This window comes from Corythoichthys intestinalis, chromosome 12 (assembly GCF_030265065.1).
Source record: "Corythoichthys intestinalis isolate RoL2023-P3 chromosome 12, ASM3026506v1, whole genome shotgun sequence".
NCBI classification, from domain to species: domain Eukaryota; kingdom Metazoa; phylum Chordata; class Actinopteri; order Syngnathiformes; family Syngnathidae; genus Corythoichthys; species Corythoichthys intestinalis.
Window position 1 is genome coordinate 12314498 of NC_080406.1, and position 22670 is coordinate 12337167.

General features: G+C 39.1%; 1 protein-coding gene across 1 annotated transcript in view; it reads left to right on the top strand.

Annotated features, from left to right (window-relative positions):
- The first annotated feature begins 8764 nt into the window (after positions 1-8764).
- Positions 8765-22670, top strand: part of igfbp5b (insulin-like growth factor binding protein 5b) — a 35532-nt gene continuing 21626 nt past the window's right edge. The window contains exon 1 of the mRNA XM_057853040.1: positions 8765-9478. Within this exon, the coding sequence (XP_057709023.1) occupies positions 9139-9478 (340 nt within the window). The 5' untranslated portion in view covers positions 8765-9138. The remainder of the gene's footprint in view (positions 9479-22670) is intronic.

Here is a 22670-nt window from a genome sequence, read left to right on the forward strand (position 1 = left end):
AGTAATTAATTATAGTTACAAATTACTTCTCCCAAAAAGTAATTGCGTTAGTAACTCAATTACCTGAATGTAAGAGTAATTAGTTACTTGGCAAAGTAATTGGTGATAATTACTTTTTTTTTTCCGTAAAAAAAAAAAAAAAAAAAAAAAAAAAAACATTGGCCACACTATGGCTACGTTCATACTACAGGTCTTAACGCACGAATCCGATTTTTTGTCAAATCCGTTTTTTTGGCGTGCCCGTTCAGACTGACTTTGTTCATTGAGACCGTTCAAGTATTACGCATGCGCACTAATTCGGAGTCCGACACGCGCTGAGCATGAAGACCCGCATGCGCAGAAGCATCAAAACAAATGATACACGTCATCCGTCATTCCAGGGATATCATATTTTGCTTTACAAAAGGAGGACACAAATAACAGAACTAAATAATCCCCGTTTAGGCTTATATTCAAAGTTTATATGGATCGATAGCATGCACGCACTGTCCCTGCATGTCACACACGTACGCGCAGTTTGCCTCGACTCTCGGCCGTGTAGGCAATGTTGAAATATTGCTCACTTGGAGCAGAGAGAAAACTGAGCATTCTCAGGTTTATCCTCAACCCATTTTTATTTTTTATGACTGTTGTCAAGCCCAGCCCTTCCCCAAAAGCCGTGGTCACTGCAAGCTAGGCGCTAATAACGCACAGCGGCACCGCTACGGTAAGCGTCTCTCTCGCTATTTGATGACGTAATTGCTGCATGAAATCCGATTTGGGAGAGTGGACAGTACAGACCGCCGCAACAGTCTGGAAAAATGTTGCCCAGATCGGATTTGAACCACATACGAAAGTGACCCAGATCGGATTTGAAATGGTCCAGTTCTATGCGACTTGTCACGTTCAGACCGTCAAGTTAATGTATCACTCGAGTCGGAAAAACACGAAAAAATCGTATTCGTGCATTAAGACCTGCAGTATGAACGTAGCCAATGTGAAGTTTTTTGTGAAGGTTTTTGGTACAATTGGCCCGAGCCCAATTCTTTATCCTAATTTACCCTCTACCCTGAATCAACTGTTAAAAGTTGTTAAAATTGCTCCCATTATTGCATTAGTTCCCTTCTACTTTCGACGTATGAAAGTTTTAAAACTGTTTCATCACTTAAAGATAGATTCAAGTCAAGATTTTGCCGATTTAGAAGTATTTTAGATAAAAAGTTACTTAGGTTCGCTAGGAATGTTCTCTACAACAGAGCCGTCCTAAAAAGTCTACTGCTTTAAGATGGCGGCTGTTTACTAACGCATCTAGTGCCGTGTCTGTCATTTTGCATCTAGTTATATCTACAGTGCCTTGCAAAAGTATTTGGCCCCCTTGAATCTTGCAACCTTTCGCCACATTTCAGGCTTCAAACATAAAGATATGAAATTTAATTTTTTTGTCAAGAATCAACAACAAGTGGGACACAATCGTGAAGTGGAACAACATTTATTGGATAATTTAAACTTTTTTAACAAATAAAAAACTGAAAAGTGGGGCGTGCAATATTATTCGGCCCCTTTACTTTCAGTGCAGCAAACTCACTCCAGAAGTTCAGTGAGGATCTCTGAATGATCCAATGTTGTCCTAAATGACCGATGATGATAAATAGAATCCACCTGTGTGTAATCGAGTCTCCTTATAAATGCACCTGCTTTGTGATAGTCTCAGGGTTCTGTTTAAAGTGCAGAGAGCATTATGAAAACCAAGGAACACACCAGGCAGGTCCGAGATACTGTTGTGGAGAAGTTTAAAGCCGGATTTGGATACAAAAAGATTTCCCAAGCTTTAAACATCTCAAGGAGCACTGTGCAAGCCATCATATTGAAATGGAAGGAGCATCAGACCACTGCAAATCTACCAAGACCCGGCCGTCCTTCCAAACTTTCTTCTCAAACAAGGAGAAAACTGATCAGAGATGCAGCCAAGAGGCCCATGATCACTCTGGATGAACTGCAGAGATCTACAGCTGAGGTGGGAGAGTCTGTCCATAGGACAACAATCAGTCGTACACTGCACAAATCTGGCCTTTATGGAAGAGTGGCAAGAAGAAAGCCATTTCTCAAAGATATCCATAAAAAGTCTCATTTAAAGTTTGCCACAAGCCACCTGGGAGACACACCAAACATGTGGAAGAAGGTGCTCTGGTCAGATGAAAGCAAAATTGAACTTTTTGGCCACAATGCAAAACGATATGTTTGGCGTAAAAGCAACACAGCTCATCACCCTGAACACACCATCCCCACTGTCAAACATGGTGGTGGAAGCATCATGGTTTGGGCCTGCTTTTCTTCAGCAGGGACAGGGAAGATGGTTAAAATTGATGGGAAGATGGATGCAGCCAAATACAGGAACATTCTGGAAGAAAACCTGTTGGTATCTGCACAAGACCTGAGACTGGGACGGAGATTTATCTTCCAACAGGACAATGATCCAAAACATAAAGCCAAATCTACAATGGAATGGTTCAAAAATAAACATATCCAGGTGTTAGAATGGCCAAGTCAAAGTCCAGACCTGAATCCAATCGAGAATCTGTGGAAAGAGCTGAAAACAACTGTTCACAAACACTCTCCATCCAACCTCACTGAGCTCGAGCTGTTTTGCAAGGAAGAATGGGCAAGAATGTCAGTCTCTCGATGTGCAAAACTGATAGAAACATACGCCAAGCGACTTGCAGCTGTAATTGGAGCAAAAGGTGGCGCTACAAAGTATTAACGCAAGGGGGCCGAATAATATTGCACGCCCCACTTTTGTTTTTTATTTGTTAAAAAAGTTTAAATCATCCAATAAATTTCGTTCCACTTCACGATTGTGTCCCACTTGTTGTTGATTCTTGACAAAAAATTAAAATTGTATATCTTTATGTTTGAAGCCTGAAATGTGGCGAAAGGTTGCAAGGTTCAAGGGGGCCGAATACTTTTGCAAGGCACTGTATATATAGTATATGTGATATCTACTATGTCTACCATATCTACCATAACATACGGGCGTAGTTTGTAGGCTATCGGCTACAACATGTATTATTGGAGCTACCTAGCATCGCGTTTGCTCGGCGTCACAACTTTCTTGCCTCCTCCCTACTCCTGCTCTGCTCTGTCGTCTCGGTGAGTCCGTCTCCTTCAGACTTTTCGACCAATATAATAACGCGTAGTAACGCATGCCTTTCCGTCCTCAGTAAAGGTAACGGCGTTGCCAAGATGAGAAAAGTAATTAATTAGATTACCCACTACTGAAAAAAATAACGCCGTTAGTAACGCCGTTATATTGTAACGCCATTATTAACAACACTGGTTATTATAGGGCTGTCAAAATTATCCCGTTAACGGGCGGTAATTAATTTTTTAAATTAATCACGTTAAATATTTGACGCATTTAACGCACATGCCCCGCTCAAACAGATTAAAATGACAGCACAATGCAATGTCAAATTGTTACTTGTGTTTTTTGGTGTTTTGTCGCCCTCTGTTGGTGCTTGGGTGAGACTGATTTTATGGATTTCAGCACCATGAGCATTGTGTAATTACTGACATCAACAATGGCGAGCTACTAGCTTATTTTTTGATTGAAAATTTTACAAATTTTATTAAAACAAAAACATTTAGAGGGGTTTTAATATAACATTTCTATAACTTGTACTAACATTTATCTTTTAAAAACTACAAGTCTTTCTATCCATGGACCGCTTTAATAGAATGTTAATATTGTTAATGCCATCTTGTTGATTTATTGTTATAATAAACAAATACAGTACTTATGTACAATTTGTTGACTGTATATATCCGTCTTGTGTCTTATCTTTCCATTCCAACAATAATTTACAGAAAAATATGGCATATTTTATAGATGGTTTGAATTGCGATTAATTACAATTAATTAATTTTTAAGCTGTGATTAAATCGATTATAAATTTTAATTGTTTGACAACCCTACTAATTTCACCAATCGACATGGAACTGAGAGTACACGTCATATGGGATATAAGAAAATTATGTTGGACAGAAGTTCAACTGAAAAATTGGAAATTGGACTGAAATTGAAGTCCCAAGTGGCCATTTGGACACCTCTGTGATTTGAACGTTACCAAAATGAGCTCTGAATAATAGTTTTAGATAGAGTACACTATCATACATAAGTGAAATTGAACAAGACGTTTAGAGCAAATTGCAGCACTCCTACTTTGACAAACATCTATTCAGGAATTCAACCCAATCGGAAGCAGGTATTCTGAACAGATGGAAGAGGTTTAAAATGTGACGTCGCTCTTTCCAGCCTTTTTAGGACTGTTTCTCCACTGTTTTGATTTATTGAATGCAAAGCAAATGTGGAAAATGAACAAAGTACTTCCAGTTCCATTCTTTATAACACATTAATCATTTAGATAACATCAACAAGAATCCACACAGGCTAAATTTAGCTCATTTAAAAGTCTAGACACAACTTCAACGTGCTTCTTTGAAACCAATTGGTACTTTCCCATCGGCCACAGCTTTGGTGGCCTCCTGTGGCATCGTTGGTCATTGCAGAAAGCTACCAAAAATATGCAAATAAGTGAGTTTTCACAAGATAGTTTCCCAAGTAAGAAAACGAAAGCAGAAAAAAAACTCAAATGGGTCAGTTTTTTATTACACATATTAGGTTACTGTGGAAAAAGGCTGCATTTTGATTAAAAAAAACAAAACAAAAAAAAAACAAAAACATGTTCTACTTAAAGGGATCCACGGATAGAAAGACTTCTAATTCTTAAAAGATAAACGTTATCATGAGTTAAAGTAAAATAATATTGAAACCCCTCTTGATGTTTTCGGTTTTATACAATTTGTTAAATTAGTTTAACTAGTAGGTCGCCATTGTTATTGACGTTGCAGGGTGGTGCCGTCACATTGTTACGCTGCCGGGCTTCCAGAGAATGACTCTAGCGACATAAACATGTCATCTGTTCAACCGTTTCAATTTGAACCCGAGAGGAACATTAATGAGTATGACAGCACTGTCAATTTTTCACAAAACGAGCAGCAAAAGCAAAATGAACAGGAAAGACGAGATGAGACTACCGTGCGCTTTCAGCTCGTTTTGTTTAGATGCATCCAGACTGAACATACTAAAGTTAATAAAATATTTAAACATAGTATTATCAAATAAAGGTGGTTTAAATATGCTACGTAACAAATATGGTCGACAGATCAGCTATCAACCACAAGAAATGCTTAATGCACAGTGCTTAAAAGTATGAGAGGGAAACACATGCATATAACATTATAACATTAATTCTGAAGTATGTGGGATTTAACTCCAGAAATCGTTATTTATTTGACGAACATGACGTGCTTTTATTTCAAAATGTTCACCAGAGGTACGTTCGCTAAACCGCTAACTGAAAGCTTTACACTCCGTAAAAAAAAATTCTTCGTCATTGCTTGTGGTGTCACTAATAGATGTATTTTTTTCGTTAGCAAATGCTGTAACCAGTTGTTGAGTGTTATTGTATGACTGATTGGAACTGTACTACATTGTTTCGCCACAGGGTGTGCTGTCGTGTATTTTATGTTCGTTGTGAAGAAGAAGAAAGTTAAAAGAGGCATTAGCGGCCTGTTCTCAACGTCTTCCTCACTGCACTTTGGCTCTCATGGAGAGCACGTTCGCTCATGTGTTCGATATAAACAATAGCTGATGTGCAAAGTAGCAAGTGAGCTGTAAAAATAGTGAGCTTAGTGGCGTGAAAAACGCGGGAGAGCTAAGTGAAGCTAAGAACAGCTAAGCGATGCTAAATGAAGCTAAGCGACTGATACTCAGGGGCCGTTTACATGGTGACTCTCCGAGAAGACGAAAAATTTCAAATGTGCATCTACATGGTTTCGTTTCCATTCGAACAATGTCGCAATTCCACATGAAAACGATGTAGTATTCATGCCAGGCCCTAGGGGGCAGTGCAGATTTACAAGGTGACAGCGAATGATGCACTTTGACCCAGCGGGGCTCCTCAGCCCGGAAGAAAACATGCCCGCCCATTCGAAGCAGTGGCATTTTACTTTTGCTCCAAAAGGCACAAAAATGGAAACATTAAACATATTTAAATGTAAAAATATTATTAAAACAGTAAATTAAAGCCGGCGTTCCGCCATTTGCAGTTTTTAATGTTAAATAGCACCGCTGCAATGTGACGACTACGAGTGCTTTCGTTATCGTCGCGGGGTCTGGCGCAGCAGTAGCCTTTGATATGCATGCGAAGCAACCCCCCCTCATTCCCCCGCAATCGAATTCTTCCATTTTCGAGGCAGGATTAAGAATTTTGCGTCTCCGCCGACACCATATGCACGCGAGGCGAGTCCGCAACTCAGTCATTGCGTCTTTGTGTCACAGAGTCGCCATGTAAAATGACCCTCAGTTCGTCGTTGTGGAACAGTCCATTGTAGTGCGTGTATGTGGGGGAGAGATAATACAAATGCAGCATTCAAATGGATTTCTTTTTTGTTTTTTTATTTGTTTGTTTGGTATGCTGACATAATTATACATGACGAATAGTTGGGGGTGCTGCTGGCTCCGGTGGCCCAAGCCCTTGCTCGTCGGGGCAAGGGCAACTGGTTGGGGGCCCCCTACTGGTTGGGGGCCTAACGCGATCGCCTACTTCGCCTGAATAGTCGATCTGCCTATGCTCATTACTTGAGTATTCTTTTCACTAGGAGTGGGAACCTCTTGGTACCTCACGATACGATACGATTTGCGATACAAAGCTCACGATAACGATGATCTTACGATATAGCGATACAACGATTATCGACACATTGGTCAGGAAATCATTCTAGGATATTCTAAACAACTAATAAAAGGATATACAAGCTTTTGCTGTTAATTGGAATGAGTTTATCACTAGTAGACGTCCAGCGAATGAACATTCGTTAATTCGTTTCCTTCCCTCCCAGTTCAAACGGATTGAATGTCTTTGGCCAGTAGTGGCAGCCAATGCCAGGCAATGAGGTCATTTTGGGCCATTTAAGGTCATTTACCTGTTGATTTTCAGTTACTTCCTGTTGATTTTGGGGTATTTTATGGGTCTCTCTCTGTTTATTTTGAGTTACAGAACATGAAATCTGGGAATCATCCATTGAATAGGCAGTGACTTAAACACAACAGAAAATGACCTGTAAATGCCTTAAAATGAACAGCAAGTGACCTGTAAATGCCCTGAAAATCGGACAGAATGACTGCGAATTCTCAGGTTTTGAATGAACGAACATTCCCAGTCTAAATGGATTGGGTGTCGAGTACCGTCAATGCGGCCTTAGAGCAGGGCCGGCCCAGGCCGTTTGGGGGCCCTAATCAAAATAATGCCAAGGGGCCCATATTTTTGGCCAACCATTTTGTCACAGTTTACTGTGAAACCCATACATGCAATCCAACCCATACATCCATATTTTGTATATGAATCATATTTTGTTGCACTGCATACTTCAAACTTCTCCCCCCAAAACACATGTAATGACAAGAAAATGGATGTTTGTATGGATAAACGGCAATGCGCGCCACATTATTCAGGATGCTCTATTAACAATTTATAAAATTAGGTTGCCAGATTGGGGGCCACCTAGTGGTCAGGGGCCCTAAGCAGCTGCATAGTCTGTGTATAGGCTGGGCAGGCCTTGCCTTAGAGTTAACTGAGACACTTGTGTTGGAAGATATTGGTAGCAACTATTTTTTTTTTTTTTTAGACATTGACACCGTTTTAAAACGATATCTCGATTCTTGGCAGGAGCATATCGATAACCTTTTGGGATACAAAGTATCACGATATATCACCATTTTGATATTTTGTCACACCCCTACTTTTCAGGGCCGGCCCAGGCCATTTGGGGACCCTAAGCAAAATAATGCAAAGGGGCCCATATTTTTGGCCCACCATTTCATCACAGTGTACTGTGAAACCCATACATGCAATCCAACCCATACATCCATATTTTGTATATCAGTCAGATTTTGTTGCACTGCATACTTCAAACTTCTCACCCCGAATGATTGTCAGTACTTACAGTAGATAGCGCCAAACCTTTTTCTAAAAGAGGAAAGAAAAAAGTTAAGGAAGAACTTTTATTTTTTTAAGCTTGTAATCAAGTATCAAAACTCACAAAAGTCAAATAAAGCAAACTGTAGTAAACAAAATAGAATATAAATTAAACAATTGCCAGATTGGGGGCCCCCTAGTGGTCAGGGGCCCTAAGCAGCTGCATAGTCTGCGTATAGGCTGGGCCGGCCCTGCAAATGCGTTTTTACTTTTGGGGATGACTTTTACTTTAGCAAAATTATTTTTGAAGTAACGCTACTCTTACTTGAGTACAATTTTTGGCAACTCTCCATTTCAAGGAGGATAGTTGGCCAATTTGTGGTTTACCAATGGAACAGGAAGGTTATTGAGTTGTCATTGATTATGTCTTACGAATTCTGCAACGCATAACCTTTTCAAGCTCCTGCTGCAAGGAGATTTTGGGTGAGATTTTTGTTCTCAAGGCACCTCAGCGTGCGCTCAGCAGTGTTTCAGAGCGATCCTCGCTTGCTTGCTGCTCCTAGAAGGGGGGAGAGAGAGGGAGGGAGAGAGAGAGAGAGGGAGGGAGGGAGAGAGAGAGAGAGACTCTCTGACTCTTTTGGCTGCGGGCCAAGTCGTGGAACAAGTGCGCCTCCCTTCTCCGGCTGCTGTTAAGCGTATTCATAGTTCGGGGTTTGGGCTGTTTTTAAAAAGCCAAGGCAGCTCCCAAGTTGATCAGTCTGCTCTGGAAGCTCAGCTGGAGAAAGTAGTGACAATTGAAGGGGTGTGCTTGGAGTTGGTCTTTTTTCTTTCTCTCTTTTATGCAAAGGTTTTTCGGGTCTTTGCAGCGGACAGTCATTTGGAGGGTTCGGATGAAAGAGCACCAGCAACTTTTTCAAGCCTGTAATTAACGTGCTTTTTGTTTTTGCATTAGATAGCAACACTACTTGGATAAAGACTCTTGGCTTTAGCTTTTAAGACTGGGATTATCTGATTGAGGCATTGTGCTTCATTAGAGCGGTCCACTTTTCCCCCCCTCCTCCTCCTCCTCCTTCCCTCCACCTCCTCCGCACTTTTTACGTGATAACTAGACGAGACGACAACAATGTTTGGGACTTTGTGCTTCCTGGTCACGCTTCTGTGGGGACTGCGCGGCTGTTGCTGCTGGGGCTCGTACGTGCCGTGCGAGCCGTGCGACGACAAGGCGATGTCCATGTGTCCGCCGATCCCGAGCGGCTGCCAGCTGGTCAAGGAGCCCGGCTGCGGCTGCTGCCTCACGTGCGCCCTGAGCGAGGGCCAGGCGTGCGGCGTATACACGGGGACGTGCGCGCAGGGCCTGCGCTGTCTGCCCCGGAGCGGTGAGGAGAAGCCGCTGCACGCCCTCCTCCACGGCCGCGGAGCGTGCAGCAACGAGAAGGGATACAAACCGGCGCACCCACCCGTAGGTAAGAAGCACGCACCTTTGAGGCGGCCGTCGGACCGCGTTTGGCGATGATGACCTCTCAATGCATATGGCGCGCGCGCACTGTAGGGGGCCATGTAAAGCTGGTTGAACCCTTCTGTTCTGTTGCGGGTCCAGTTGACCGATGTCCAAATCAAAGACATGAAATTAGAATATTTGCAAAAACATACAAACTGATGGTCAATTTGACCCATGTACAATTAACTCGTCAATGCAATTTATATGCTTACATCTTTGCAATTAAGCTCTAATGGGGTTAATAGTAATGTACTAGTACATATAATATGATGTTAACTGGCATTTTTCCAATCCAACCTGTCTAACTGACCCAGAAGCATTTAACCAATTTGATCCTCTATCAAGACCCCAGATGGTCGTCCAATCTCAAAACTAAGTAGCTGGATGCACGATGAGTTGCTTTGTAATGGAGTCAATCATGAAATATAAACTGTGTTCATTGGCATTTTTCCAAGTGGGAATATTTATCCAATTTGATCCTCTATCAGCACACCAGATGGTTGCCTACAAAAATGTTCCCGCTTGGACTATAAAATGGGTTGGGATTTTTTTTTAAATTTTTTATTAGACACTTGGATAAATGCACAAATTTATCTGGTAACATTCATCCTGTGTGATCTATTATCAATACCAGATGGTCACTCAATAAAACACGTAACAGGATGTATGATAAAATAGTTAATAGAGTTAATCATAAAGTTTAATGTTGTTCTCCCGACCGTTTCGGACAATTAAACACACCCGTACTTACCGTATTTTTTGGACTATAAGTCGCAGTTTTTTTTCATAGTTTGGCTGGGGGTGCGACTTATACTCAGGAGCAACTTATGTGTGAAATTATTAACACATTATTATATCATTTCTAGGGCTGTCAAAGTTCATTACAGCTTAAAAATTAATTAATCGTAATTAATCGCAATTCAAACCATCTATAAAATATGCCATATTTTTCTGTAAATTATTGTTGGAATGGAAAGATAAGACACAAGACGGATATATACATTCAACATACAGTACACAAGTACTGTATTTGTTTATTATAACAATAAATCAACAAGATGGCATTAACATTATTAACATTCTCTTAAAGCAATCTATGGATAGAAAGACTTGTAGTTCTTAAAAGATAAATGTTAGTACAAGTTATAGAAATGTTATATTAAAGCCCCTCTTCATGTTTTTGTTTTATTAAAATTTGTAAAATTTTCAATCAAAAAATAAACTAGTAGCTCGCCATTGTTGATGTCAATAATTACATCATGCTCACTCATGGTACTAACCCATAAAATCAGTTGGACCCAAATGCCAGCAGAGGGCGCCAAACATCAAAAAACAAGTAACAAGCGGACATTACACTGTACTGTCATTTTAGTCTGTTTGAGCGGGGCATGTGCGTTAATTGCGTCAAATATTTTAACGTGATTAAAAAAAAAAAAAAGACCGCCCGTTAACGCAATAATTTTGACAGCCCTAATCATTTCACATGTTATTTTGGTGTTTTGGAGTGACACTGATGGTTTGGTGAACTTGTTAGCATGTTCTTTATGCTATAGTTAGCTGAATAACTCTTAATAGCTATGTTACGTTAACACACCGGCCACATTCGCATTTCGTTGTTCATGCATCATGTAACATTACCATACTGTACACTTATTCAGCATGTTGTTCTCTATTGTATTTTTATTTTAAATTGCCTTTCAAGATGACATATTTGTTCTATGTGTTGGATTTTATCAAGTACATTTCCCCCAAAAATGCGATTTATACTCCGGTGCGACTTATATATGTTATTTTCCTCTTCAATGGGCATTTTATGGCTGGTGCGACTTATACTCAGGTGTGACTTATAGTCCGAAAAATACGGGTAATAAAGCGTTTTTTCCCCACCTGAATTTTACGCCTTGGGTAAAATTGACACAAGACCATTATTGCTATTCCTGAGAAACAGACAAAATGGGAGGGGTTAATCAACAACTTCCCTTATGCATCCTTATTTGATAATCTATCAAGACCCCAGATGGTCGGCAATTCAAGAAAAAAACTAGCATTGCTCCCTGACAGGCCATTAGTTTGACAGATGGCAGTCTATGAGGTGCCACCTGATTAACTTAGCGCCTTAATTTGATTTGAAACAGGCTTTCTGCAGGTCGTTCGTGGAAATCTAAACGCGGGAGTCGGCATGATTCACGCGATCCGTGTCGTGCGGGCGCTTTATGAATGCTTGCTCCAGGCAGTTTTGAGACCGCGCAAACATTCAGAACAGGCGACTTTATCGGCACTCATTAATCTGCTGTGAAAGCACATGTGATGGTTCCTGCTTAGCTGTGCTGTCAAAGTAAAAAGAAGACAACCTGGGGCTGGTTGATTGACAGCTTTCAGTCAATCAGGTTATTAACTAATTCTTTATCAGGCATTTGCATGCCATTTTAGAGTATTTTGACTAATATTTTAAGTCTCTTGATGGCAAAAATAAACAGTTTTTTTTTTACAGATGCCCAATTATGACACACATCGTGGGTGAATCTGACTCATTGCATGGCTAGAGTTGAGCGCCATTGGATTTTTTTCCCCATGAACAGCCGCGATACAATTTTACTAACTACCCCAATACATACTCTTATTTACAACACAGATTATTATTTTACTCTGTTAGAAAGTCAGTTGTCTGACTTCTACATGTTGGTATTTCTCTCGCTCAATTGACCAGAAAAGTCAAGATTCAGCCCCAAATCTTTGTCTTCTACTAAAAAGCTATGCTTATCTGAATATAATGTTACACCACCATCTATAGGAAGCTATCATTGCTGTTGCGAACTGCCTCCACCAAAAGCACTTGACCATTATGCAAGTAAATGGTAGAATTCCAATTGGCAAATGATAATTTCCCGCCCTCATCTTCAGTGTCACTCCCATTCCCCTTCCGGATTTCCTCCCCTCATCTTCGATGTCACTCCCTTTTCATCGTTGCTTTTATTGTGATGACATAATAGCTGTTAAAACTCAAAAGACAAAAAATATAAAATAAACGGCAATCCAGCTGGGAATTCTTTTCACCACATTTTGAGTCTTGTCTAAGTGCATTTAAAAGGCAGAGCTCTATACCCAAGAGTCAGATTACCTCTAAATCGGTAGACATGACCGAGACAGGCAGGAGGGAATGGAAGAGACAGAGAGTCAGACAAAGGCAGAGAGGCAAGTTGAGCCCTTGGGTTTTAAATCATGTGAAGGCATTTCTCAAGAGTTGCACTGGGTCTGGCACTCCAGAGGTTTAGCAGCTTGTCAGCAAGTAGATAAATAGTTGGTAACCGCAAACGTTTTTGGCTGTGAGCCTCATTTGAGGCTTTATTGATTCTGGACTCATTTTGAATATGGATAATTCACTCTTAATCAGCAATCGAAAGAATCGAAAATGGAGGTATCGAATGCTAGGCTCCATTTTTCCCTTTTTCAACACAACTCATATCCCTTAACTCATTCACTGCTAGTGATTTTCAGAACAGAATCAACATTTTGAGAGCATTTTGACTAATCATCATTTTTTTCTTTTGAATATCTAGCCAATGAAAGAGCAGACTATTTTCTTTGCCAGAAAAAACATTTTGATTGCACTGTTTTGCGTTTACTAATCGGTAGTAGAACTTCTGTTGGTATGATCGACCTCTCAGATGGACTGGAATGAGATCAAAACAAAACTGGTGCATCACTGCCATCTACTGGTGGTTGTTTGGCAGTAAAATTGTGTCCAAGCAGTGTTGTTTTTGGCAGCCCTTTTCATTTTGGTCTTAGTCTCAGTCTTTTGAACAATATTACTTATTAGTCTTACTTAGTGCATCAACGATTAATCGATTAACTCGAGCATTCGATTAGAAAAAAATATTCGAATTAAATTTTGTTGCTTCGAGTATTCGTTTCATTAAAGTGAAGTTGTAATAGTTTATTTTGAAAGTGTTTGCATGAAGTTTTATTGATTAGGGTGGTACACTGCCCTCTGGTCTGCCTCATGTCACATGGCTGAATACAACTGCTCCCTGTTAAGATCGACATAAGCTAAGTTTTTGTTTGAGTTAATGTTTTTTAATGCATTCGTAATTTAGTTTATAGGTATATTTGGCCGTTTTTGTGGGAATATGTGTCCGAACTATTTGTTAAGAGCATTGTAAAAAAAAAAAAAAAAAAAAAAAAAATGTCAGCATTTTGTAGCATTTAAGCTAGCGGACTTTTGTTATGTAAATATAGCCAATTACTATTTTGTTGTACATAGATCTTCATTTATTTACTTATTTTTGTACCATTTGAGGCTCAGCTCAGGTATTTTCATTTTTCATGTTCCTTATTCGATTACTCGATTATTCAAAATAACTAGTTCATCGATTAATCGACTAGTAAAATAATCGATAGCTGCAGCCCTAGTCTTAGTCATATTTTAGTCATTTCAAAATGTGTTTGTCTTCGTCTAGTTTTTGTTGACAAAAACTCAGACCAATTTCGTCTAGTTTTGGCCGATATTTACTCAGTGTTTTCATCTGTAAGACAAATATAAATAAATAAAGGTTTCCAGCTATTTCGAATGAACATTAAAAAAAAAAAGGAAGAGGACGCGCGCTGTTAGCATTAGCCTAATGCTAATGGGGATGCTATGCTAATGCTACGAGTTACATTTAGTGCGAGACCATCACTCAGCACAGAGGCTAAAGCAACATTTCATATTCTCTTTGTGTTCACAGCCTAGGAGCAGCATTAGCAGGTTCCAATTTTTTTTAGCCCAACAGTAGGCACTACAACTCAGAAAATTTGTACTTCATTTAAGCAATCAGCAATTTCGGGCTGTAGCTATTGATTATTTAAGTAGTCGATTAATAGTTAATTAATAGTGTAGAATAATCGACTAATCAGATTACGAACTAAATTTTACCAGATGTTAAATGAAGGGTTGCTAAGATTGCACTTTCAAAACAGCATTAATACAAAATATAGTTTTTGTAAACTATGCAAAATTCCACTTTCATTTCACAAGAGTTATAATTAAAACACCTGAGCTAAGCCTCAAATGGTATAAAAATAAATAAATAAATGTGGTTCAAAGTACAACAAAAGAACAGTTGGCTTATTTGGCTAACTTGCATAGCAAAAGTTCGCTAGCTTAAATGCTATAAAATGCTAACTTTTTTTTTTTTTTTTTGACACTCCTCTTAACAAATCATTCAAACACATATTACCACAAAAAAACTGCTAAATATATCTCTAAAGTAAATTACGACTGCATAAACAATCATATTAGGTCAAACAAAATTTTACAATCTTATCTTGGTTTTAACAGGGAGCAGCTGGATCCATCTTTGCTTTGCTGCCCCACTCAGGTGAAGTGGTTAGGTTATGGGGCGAAACACTTAAGACCCTGAGAAGCCTGCTGATGATGCTGAAGGGTTCCAGAGGAGTGGAGGCTCACCACCGCAGACAGCAATCCGCATTACCATTTTCAGTGTAGTTCCAGCAGTTAAAGCTTGTGGCAGGGCATCTTCGTTGTTCTCTTCACCCACAAAAAAACTGCTAAATATATCTCTAAACTAAATTATGAATGCATAAATAATCATATTAGCGCAAACAAAATTTTACAACCTTATGTTGGTCTGAACAGGGAGCATTTGGATCCAGCCATGTTAGAGGAGTTATGTCATATTCACTGATACCACTAGAGGGCAGTGTATCCAACTAAATCAATAAAATAAATGCAAACGCTTTCAAAACAAACCATTGCAACCCAACAAATTAAACGAATCCTCGAAGCAGCAAAATTTGATTTGAAGCTTTTTTTCCTAATCAAATTACTCGGGTTAATCGATTAATCGTTGCAGCTCTAATCATCATCATTCCCTTTGAGGTCTGGGCTATGCATTGTTTATTCGTAATTTGCTGTAGGATTTTTGACCAATGGAGCGATCTGAATGATCAATTGTGAGAGTTTGTATACAGGTACACTCACCATGATTGCCCCCCGAAAATCTTGCCAACAGATGTGGAAGCATGCGACTTCATCTTCCAGTCTTCTGAAAGAACCTTTAGTTCCAGCCAGTATTGTTTTCGTCAACGATGACAACGATAATATTTCGTCAACGGACATTTTTTTCATGACTATGACGTCACGATGACGAGCTAAAACCGTGTCTGAGGAGACCAAAACATTACGAGATGGATGCCAGGTGTTGCCCGACAAGACGAGAATGAGACGAAAATTCGCCGTAGTTTCCGTCATAAGTTCACAATGTGTGATATTTTCTTATTGTATGTGTCGTTAGCACGCATTTTAGCAGTGTTTGGTGGCCTGCTGCGATCGCCCCCTCCCAGCCCCCGCCTCAGACACAGGCTTTAACGGTGAGCCCATACCAGGCTCCTTATGTGAAACATGTGTCAGGTGTTGCTTGGTAAATTTTGTTTTCATTTCTTGGCTAGATGTGGAATGGTGCTTTAGCCTTTAAAGGTTTGTGTTGAGTGATTATCACACACTAAACTAACTTGTAGCGTTAGCATAGCGTTCGCGTTAGCATAACGTTTCCATTAGCATATTTTTGGCGTTAGCATTAGCATTTAGCGCGGTGACTCGGTGAGTGTCTTCTTAAACTCTTGGAAAACTAATTGCAAATAATCTGCTGTTTTCCTGCTGTATTAGTGTGTATTATCATCATGAAGATGTTGATGTCCTTGTAGACTACAATTATGTGCTCCTCTGTCAATTTTCATTTGAAATTGTTGGAAACCTTTTATTTATTTATTTATTCATGGACTAAAACATTTGATGTTTATAGACGAAAACATTCTGAGAATTTTCGACTAAAACTAGACGAAATTTGTCGGAGTTTTCGTTGAGTAAAACACGACAAAGACGAACACATCGTAAAAATAACTAAAATATGAATAACACTAATAAGTATTTTGGTCGAAAAGACTAAAAAGAAAATTAAAAGAGCTGCCAAAAGAAAAACACTCGTTCCAGCCGATTGCTCTTTGCCAAAAAATAAAAGATGCTTGAGAGTGTTTACAAATGTGGCAAACTTGAGTCTTCTCCCTCATACCAGAACAGAATTTGTCATAGAGTAACCCTCTCATTATTAAGCTGTTAAATACAGTCTGTTTGTTATACGCTTGTTTTTACCCATTTTGTAATGTCCTGTTTCCACAAGTAGGCGCTAAAGTCTTGGCTAAATAGGAAATTATTATAATTTGTCAAAAATGTACGTTCAAAAGTGACTCAAATATTTGGATTTTGGGGAAGAGCTAATTTGATAGTTGGAGTTAGGGAGAGTCTCACAACATGTGTAAAATGAGAGCGTATCAAAAGTTTTTTTCCCAAAATTAGATGTAGATGGTACCATAGTTTGTGGTATACTGATAGTTATTATTGATACAATCAATTTAGGCAGCTACTTTATATATATGGCGGAAAACACTGAGGTGACTTGAAGTTACGCCTCTGAGACCCCCGTTTTGTCCAAATTTCAAAATTGTCCGATATGAATGCGTGATACATCATTGGAAAGCTTAAAATCTCTTAAAAAAAATTCTGGGGGAAGAAAGTTTTTAAACAGGAGGGCAATAAAAAATTTTTAAAAAACAGCAAAACCCTATCTGGAGGTGAGAGCACAATTACAGACGGCATAAATTTAACGAGATATTATCGCGGACTTACCTTGTTTCGATCCAAAAACTCCATGTAGCATGTATCACCGAGTGTCAAGACACAGCTGTGAATGGCCACAGCTGGATTTTTTTGGGATTGTATGGCTGAAACATGGTAATATAACAAGCGTCGGGATGCAGAAATCGCAGACATCAAGGAGTGGTCAAGATTTTCTTTTTCATATATTTACCCTTTTAAACATTTTTTTCAATTTTTTTTTATTTGGATCAATTATTTGTCATCTGAAATATTGGGGGAAATGCGATGGTAATGAAATACAACTAAGCGATAGTTATGAAGTAGATATCTGTGACCTTTTTACAGATGCTAATTTTCTCATTGTGACGTAATTTGTTTAAAAAACTAGAAACTGCAATTTCTGGAGAAATTACTTTTGGTCTTTGCCGTGTGGAGATACAGATCTTACCCCCGCCCAGGGCTATCAATAGAATGGACAAACATGCCCGTCAATGGCATTAAACAAAGTAAATGCCATTACAAATGAATGGGAAATTTGGACGTCTATGGCCGTCAATGGCAGCACCCTTCAAAAGCGTCAATGGAATTGGGGAAGTTTGGGGGACACGTCCTATTGATATCTCGTCATTTCCTGTTGATTTGGGGATTTTTTTGTTATTCCCATCGAAAATGAATGGGAAAAATATTGGACGTCCATGGCCGCCAATGGCATTGAGTTACATAGGCGTTGATAGAATTCAAGTCCATTAGCATTGATAGATTTGACATACATGGCCGTCAATGGCAACAATGTAATGTAGATTCTATTGGATATCCCATTGAAAGTGAATGGGACATTTCCCATTAAAAATGAATGGGAAAGTTTTTGGCAAATTCCCGGGGAACCGTAACTTTTTTTTTCCAAATTCTGTATACAGTCTTTATGCCCCTCACTGTCTCGGAATTTTTTTATGTCCAAATTATGTGATTTGGTCAAAAATTGTAGGACAAGTAGCGTTTTGAAAAAAATCTTAAAAATCGGAAAATCGGCGTTTACGTGAAAACAGAAAATTTTTCGGGGCCGTTTGACAAAAAGCCACAGTCACACGAAAATTCCGGACGTGTCGATACCTGAACGGTGCCGATCGGTGCAGCGGTAAGAGCTGTGCGGCGCGCCGAAAAAACGCGGAGAATAAGTTGATTAATAAATAATAATAAAGTCGCAGAATAACATTATCTGGCAAAGACCAGATAATTATGCGAGTTAATAATTTTTTAAAGTCATTTTTTTTTTCTTAAACTAAATATTAGACATCAATGAATGATTCTAAGCTAAAAATGACAGACATTTTGAATAATAAATACGATTACTTACCTTCTTTTTATGGCTAGGTTGAAACAAAAGCGGTTGTGCGACGTCTGTAAACGGGGGTTTCCAGGGTAAAACGGACAAATTAAAAATATTTCGGGGCTTATTGTGCCATGAATTTGCTATGGCAGCATATAGACATATTGTTCTGTCAAACACAAGTTTTTTTGGCTTAAAATACAGCAGTTTATTTTAAAGAGAAGTGCAAGAGCAGAAACTGCTTTTTTTGCCTTGTCTGTGTTTTCAGCCATGTATTGTTTTTTTCACCAATTTCATGAAGGTTCTGCCCATTTTCCCTAAATATTGAAGCATGAATACTTTAAAACATTGTATAAAGCTACCACAAGCTTACCAGAATCAGGTGATTTTTCCACCTGAGATGTTGTCTTTTCTTCTTGCGATAAAGTTACAATAGATTAACAGACAGTCAAGTTAGGGGTACTGTATGCCCCCACGTGTGGAGCCTTCAGACTGACAGCTTCATGACGGACCCACCCAAGTGGAAAGACTCAATCTGGCTTTCCGTCCGTCTCACCTTGAGATCGTGCAGTGCAATTTTAGCGTGCTGCTGCAGATCCCTTGCAGCTCGCAGGTACTAGAGTTACTTCCAAAGGTCTTCGGGTTCAAGTTTGAGTGCATGGCCTGTCGTTACAAAAAAAACAAAAAGTGTACAAGTCATGGAAAATGTCATGCCAAAGACATGTACATACGCTTCTGACAGTGATATTATATATTGAGTTACATTGTCATCACAGTGACACACAACACCGCCGGAGCTGTCGCAGGTTAACAAATAGTCTCCTCGACACGCACGACTTGTCAGCAAACACACATGGCAGTCTTAGCGCAATTCAAAATCCTATAGTTCTCGCGCCGTAGCTTACTTGGAACTTGTTTACATTTTATGTCTTTGTATTTCAGTATCTCCGTGTGATCCCCAACCAGTATTGAACTCTCTAGTCTTGACACATTTTGTGACCTTTTTCAGCAGAGGTTTGTTAAAGAGTGCAGTCTACTTTAACTTTTAATTAACTTTTCCTCTAATTTAGCCAGAAATCAGGCCCGATCATGTCATTTTTAGAAGGTGAATAGAGTGAAAAAGATAGTCTTTTAAAAAATGCATTTATTTTTAAATATTAAGTCTTTGGCTGCCTTTGACGGTGATAGATGTCCAATCCATTTTGAACGGGAGGGTTGTCAACGATCCCAGTCTAATTGGATTGGATGTCTATTTCCGCCAATGGCAGTGAAACATGATCGCTCAATGCCACCTTTCCCAGTTCAAATAAATGTGACGTCTATGGCAGTGAATGACTTAAGAGCTACAGTACAAGCAACCAGTGTTGGGCACGTTACTTTAAAAAAGTAATTAGTTACATTACTCACTACTTCTTCCAAAAAGTAACTGAGTTAGTAACTGCATTACTCTATAGTAAAAGTAACTAGTTACCAGGGAAAGTAACTATTTCCGTTACTTTAAAAAGAACTTGTTGTATGTCAAAGAATTTGAAATTTTGTGAGCAGTATTCGAGTCAGTGGAATAGAGAAGAACAGACAGGTAGTTAACTTGTTAGGTGCTTCAGCAGATTTGAATTGCTTACCACAGATGTCGACAAAAGCTTTGCCCCGGGACATAAATTACACATTACATGCAGGTTCTTTCCTTTAATTTCGACAAACTTGAAATAGTGTCTATATCTCCACCTCTTAAAGGACAATTTTTCTTCTGACTGCTCTGCCATCCTGACCCTGTGCATCAGGTTTGCGTGTGTGTTTGCCGCACGCGCTGTTCCGGTTTTCTTGTGAAATCACCGGCTCTGATTGGCTTACCACGACACATGACTCTAACCCTCAGCCAATCACAATCACTTCCATCGCATCTCTCGAGGGGCTGCATTCAGGTAGGCTAGTTTCCCGACAATTCACATCACCTTCAAAGCGTCTGCCGTCCTCAAGATGGAAGCAGAAATATTGCTGGCTGACAGTGGAAGATGGGAACGAGGCTAGCATCAGGTGTGGCAAACACAGAAACGTTACCAAACTTTGGAAAGCATTGTCTAATTGAATGAGCAGGGACAAACAGCTTGGAGTCAGAAGTACGTGCGCTATTCTCGAACCTGAACACACCCCAAGTCTTGGATGACATATCAACAGAGCAGAGAGTCGACTCGACACGGCTGGTAGTTTCTTCAATTTATTCAGAGTAAGTAACGCACCGCTTTTGACCGTCAGTAACGGTAACGGCGGAAAAAGTAATTAGTTAGATTACCCCGTTACTGAAAAAATAACGCCGTTACGTAACGGTGTTATTTATAATGGCGTTACTCCCAACACTGCAAGCAACAAAATAATCCAGGGTTGTCCCCGATCTGATCGTGACCGTAAATCGTGCCCTGGCAAGTTATTTTTAGATCATCGGAATAAAAAAATGTTTTTTTTTAAATTTTTTAACTAAGGGCTTAAAGCAACACAATAACATGTACAAGGATTTCGTCAGAAGAAATAATAAGTCATACATTTTTAAATTAACACATTGCCAAGGTATCAGATCAGTCAGTATTGGCAGATTCTAGAAGTTAGGTGACTCGAACTTTGGTGCAAAAATATGTGATCGGGACAACTCTACAACTCCGGTTTCAGATCAACAAAAAATATCTTAGACATTTCTATTACCGTATTGGCCCGAATATAAGACGGTGTTTTTTGCATTGAAATAAGACTGAAAAAGAGGGGGTCATCTTATACTCTCGGTCTAGACGTTTTACCCATTCACGACGCTAGATGGCGCCTGATATCATTGAAGCGATGTTCTGTCATGACAGATCTCAACTACTCTCAAGTTTAACCAGTTTGCATATTTTATTGCAATGTTTTTTTCTTATTCAGATTTGTTCCGTGACTACAGTTACAGTTAGATTTCACTTTGCTGGTTAATGCAGTTATTGCAATTTTGTTGTTTTATCACAATAGATTGGTTTATTTACATTTCAAAAACCAGAAGCCATTCATTTACGAATGTGATTGCACTTTAGTTTACATATTTAAATGTTCAGATATTAAGATTTGAATGAGGCAAAATAACATGCTTTTTCTCTCAAATATATTGTTATAATTATTTGTTTCGGATGTACTGTAATTATTTTCTGTATAAAAATTAATTTGGTGTTCAAAAAGTCTTTTTTTCAAACTTGAGTATTGAAAAAGAGGGGGCGTCTTGTAATATATATATTTTATATAATATATTATATATATAATATATATTAAAAGCAGCTAATAGGTTATAATTGAATCGTAGCCACTGAATCGTAATCGAATCGTTAGGTGCCCCAAAATTCCCAACTCTACTAAACACGCTGGAGTTAACTCTCATAGCTGGTGGGAAACGTTCATGATAGTGTTTACTAACCTTTAATTTTGTATAAATGCGAAATCATATTGGAGGTATTGCCTCCTCAGCAGCCACCCTACTCAAACATGTTTTACATGTCCGTTGGCCCTCCTCCTCTAAGCCGACACCGTCTGTAACTTTTCTGTATCCGAAGTATTCCCATACCAGCTATTTTTTTTTCTTCGATGGCGGTAAAAAGTTCGAGAGTTTCACCTCCTCCAGCCATAGTGTAGCACAGCTGACCCACTGACACTGAGCAACAACCAGTGGGGGAGGGTTGAGCCTTGCAGCTGCAAGCGAGGGATTTCTTCCTGCATTTTTGGTACATAAAAAATAGCTAATACCTTAGGGTCGGTATGATAGAAAATTTGTGCGTTTTTGAACATGTGACATTTTCATACCACGGCATACCTTGAAACCGGTTATCGGCACATGCCAAGTTTGAATTAGCCATTATGGGCAAATTTCACAGCTCTGACTGATGAATTCCTACAAGTGAGTGGCAAAATGAGCAACTAACCAGACATAGATATTAGATTAGATTAGATTAGAATAGAATAGAATAGAATAGAATAGAATAGAATAGAATAGAATAGAATAGAATAGAATAGAATAGAATAGAATAGAATAGAATAGAATAGAATAGCCCTTGATTGTTGTTATACAGTTGTACTATAAAATTGTGGCGCATCCCCCTTTACTGTGCAGGACAAGTAAAAATCTCAAAAGTGACTTGCAAGAATAAAAATATAAAATCTTAGTAAATATAA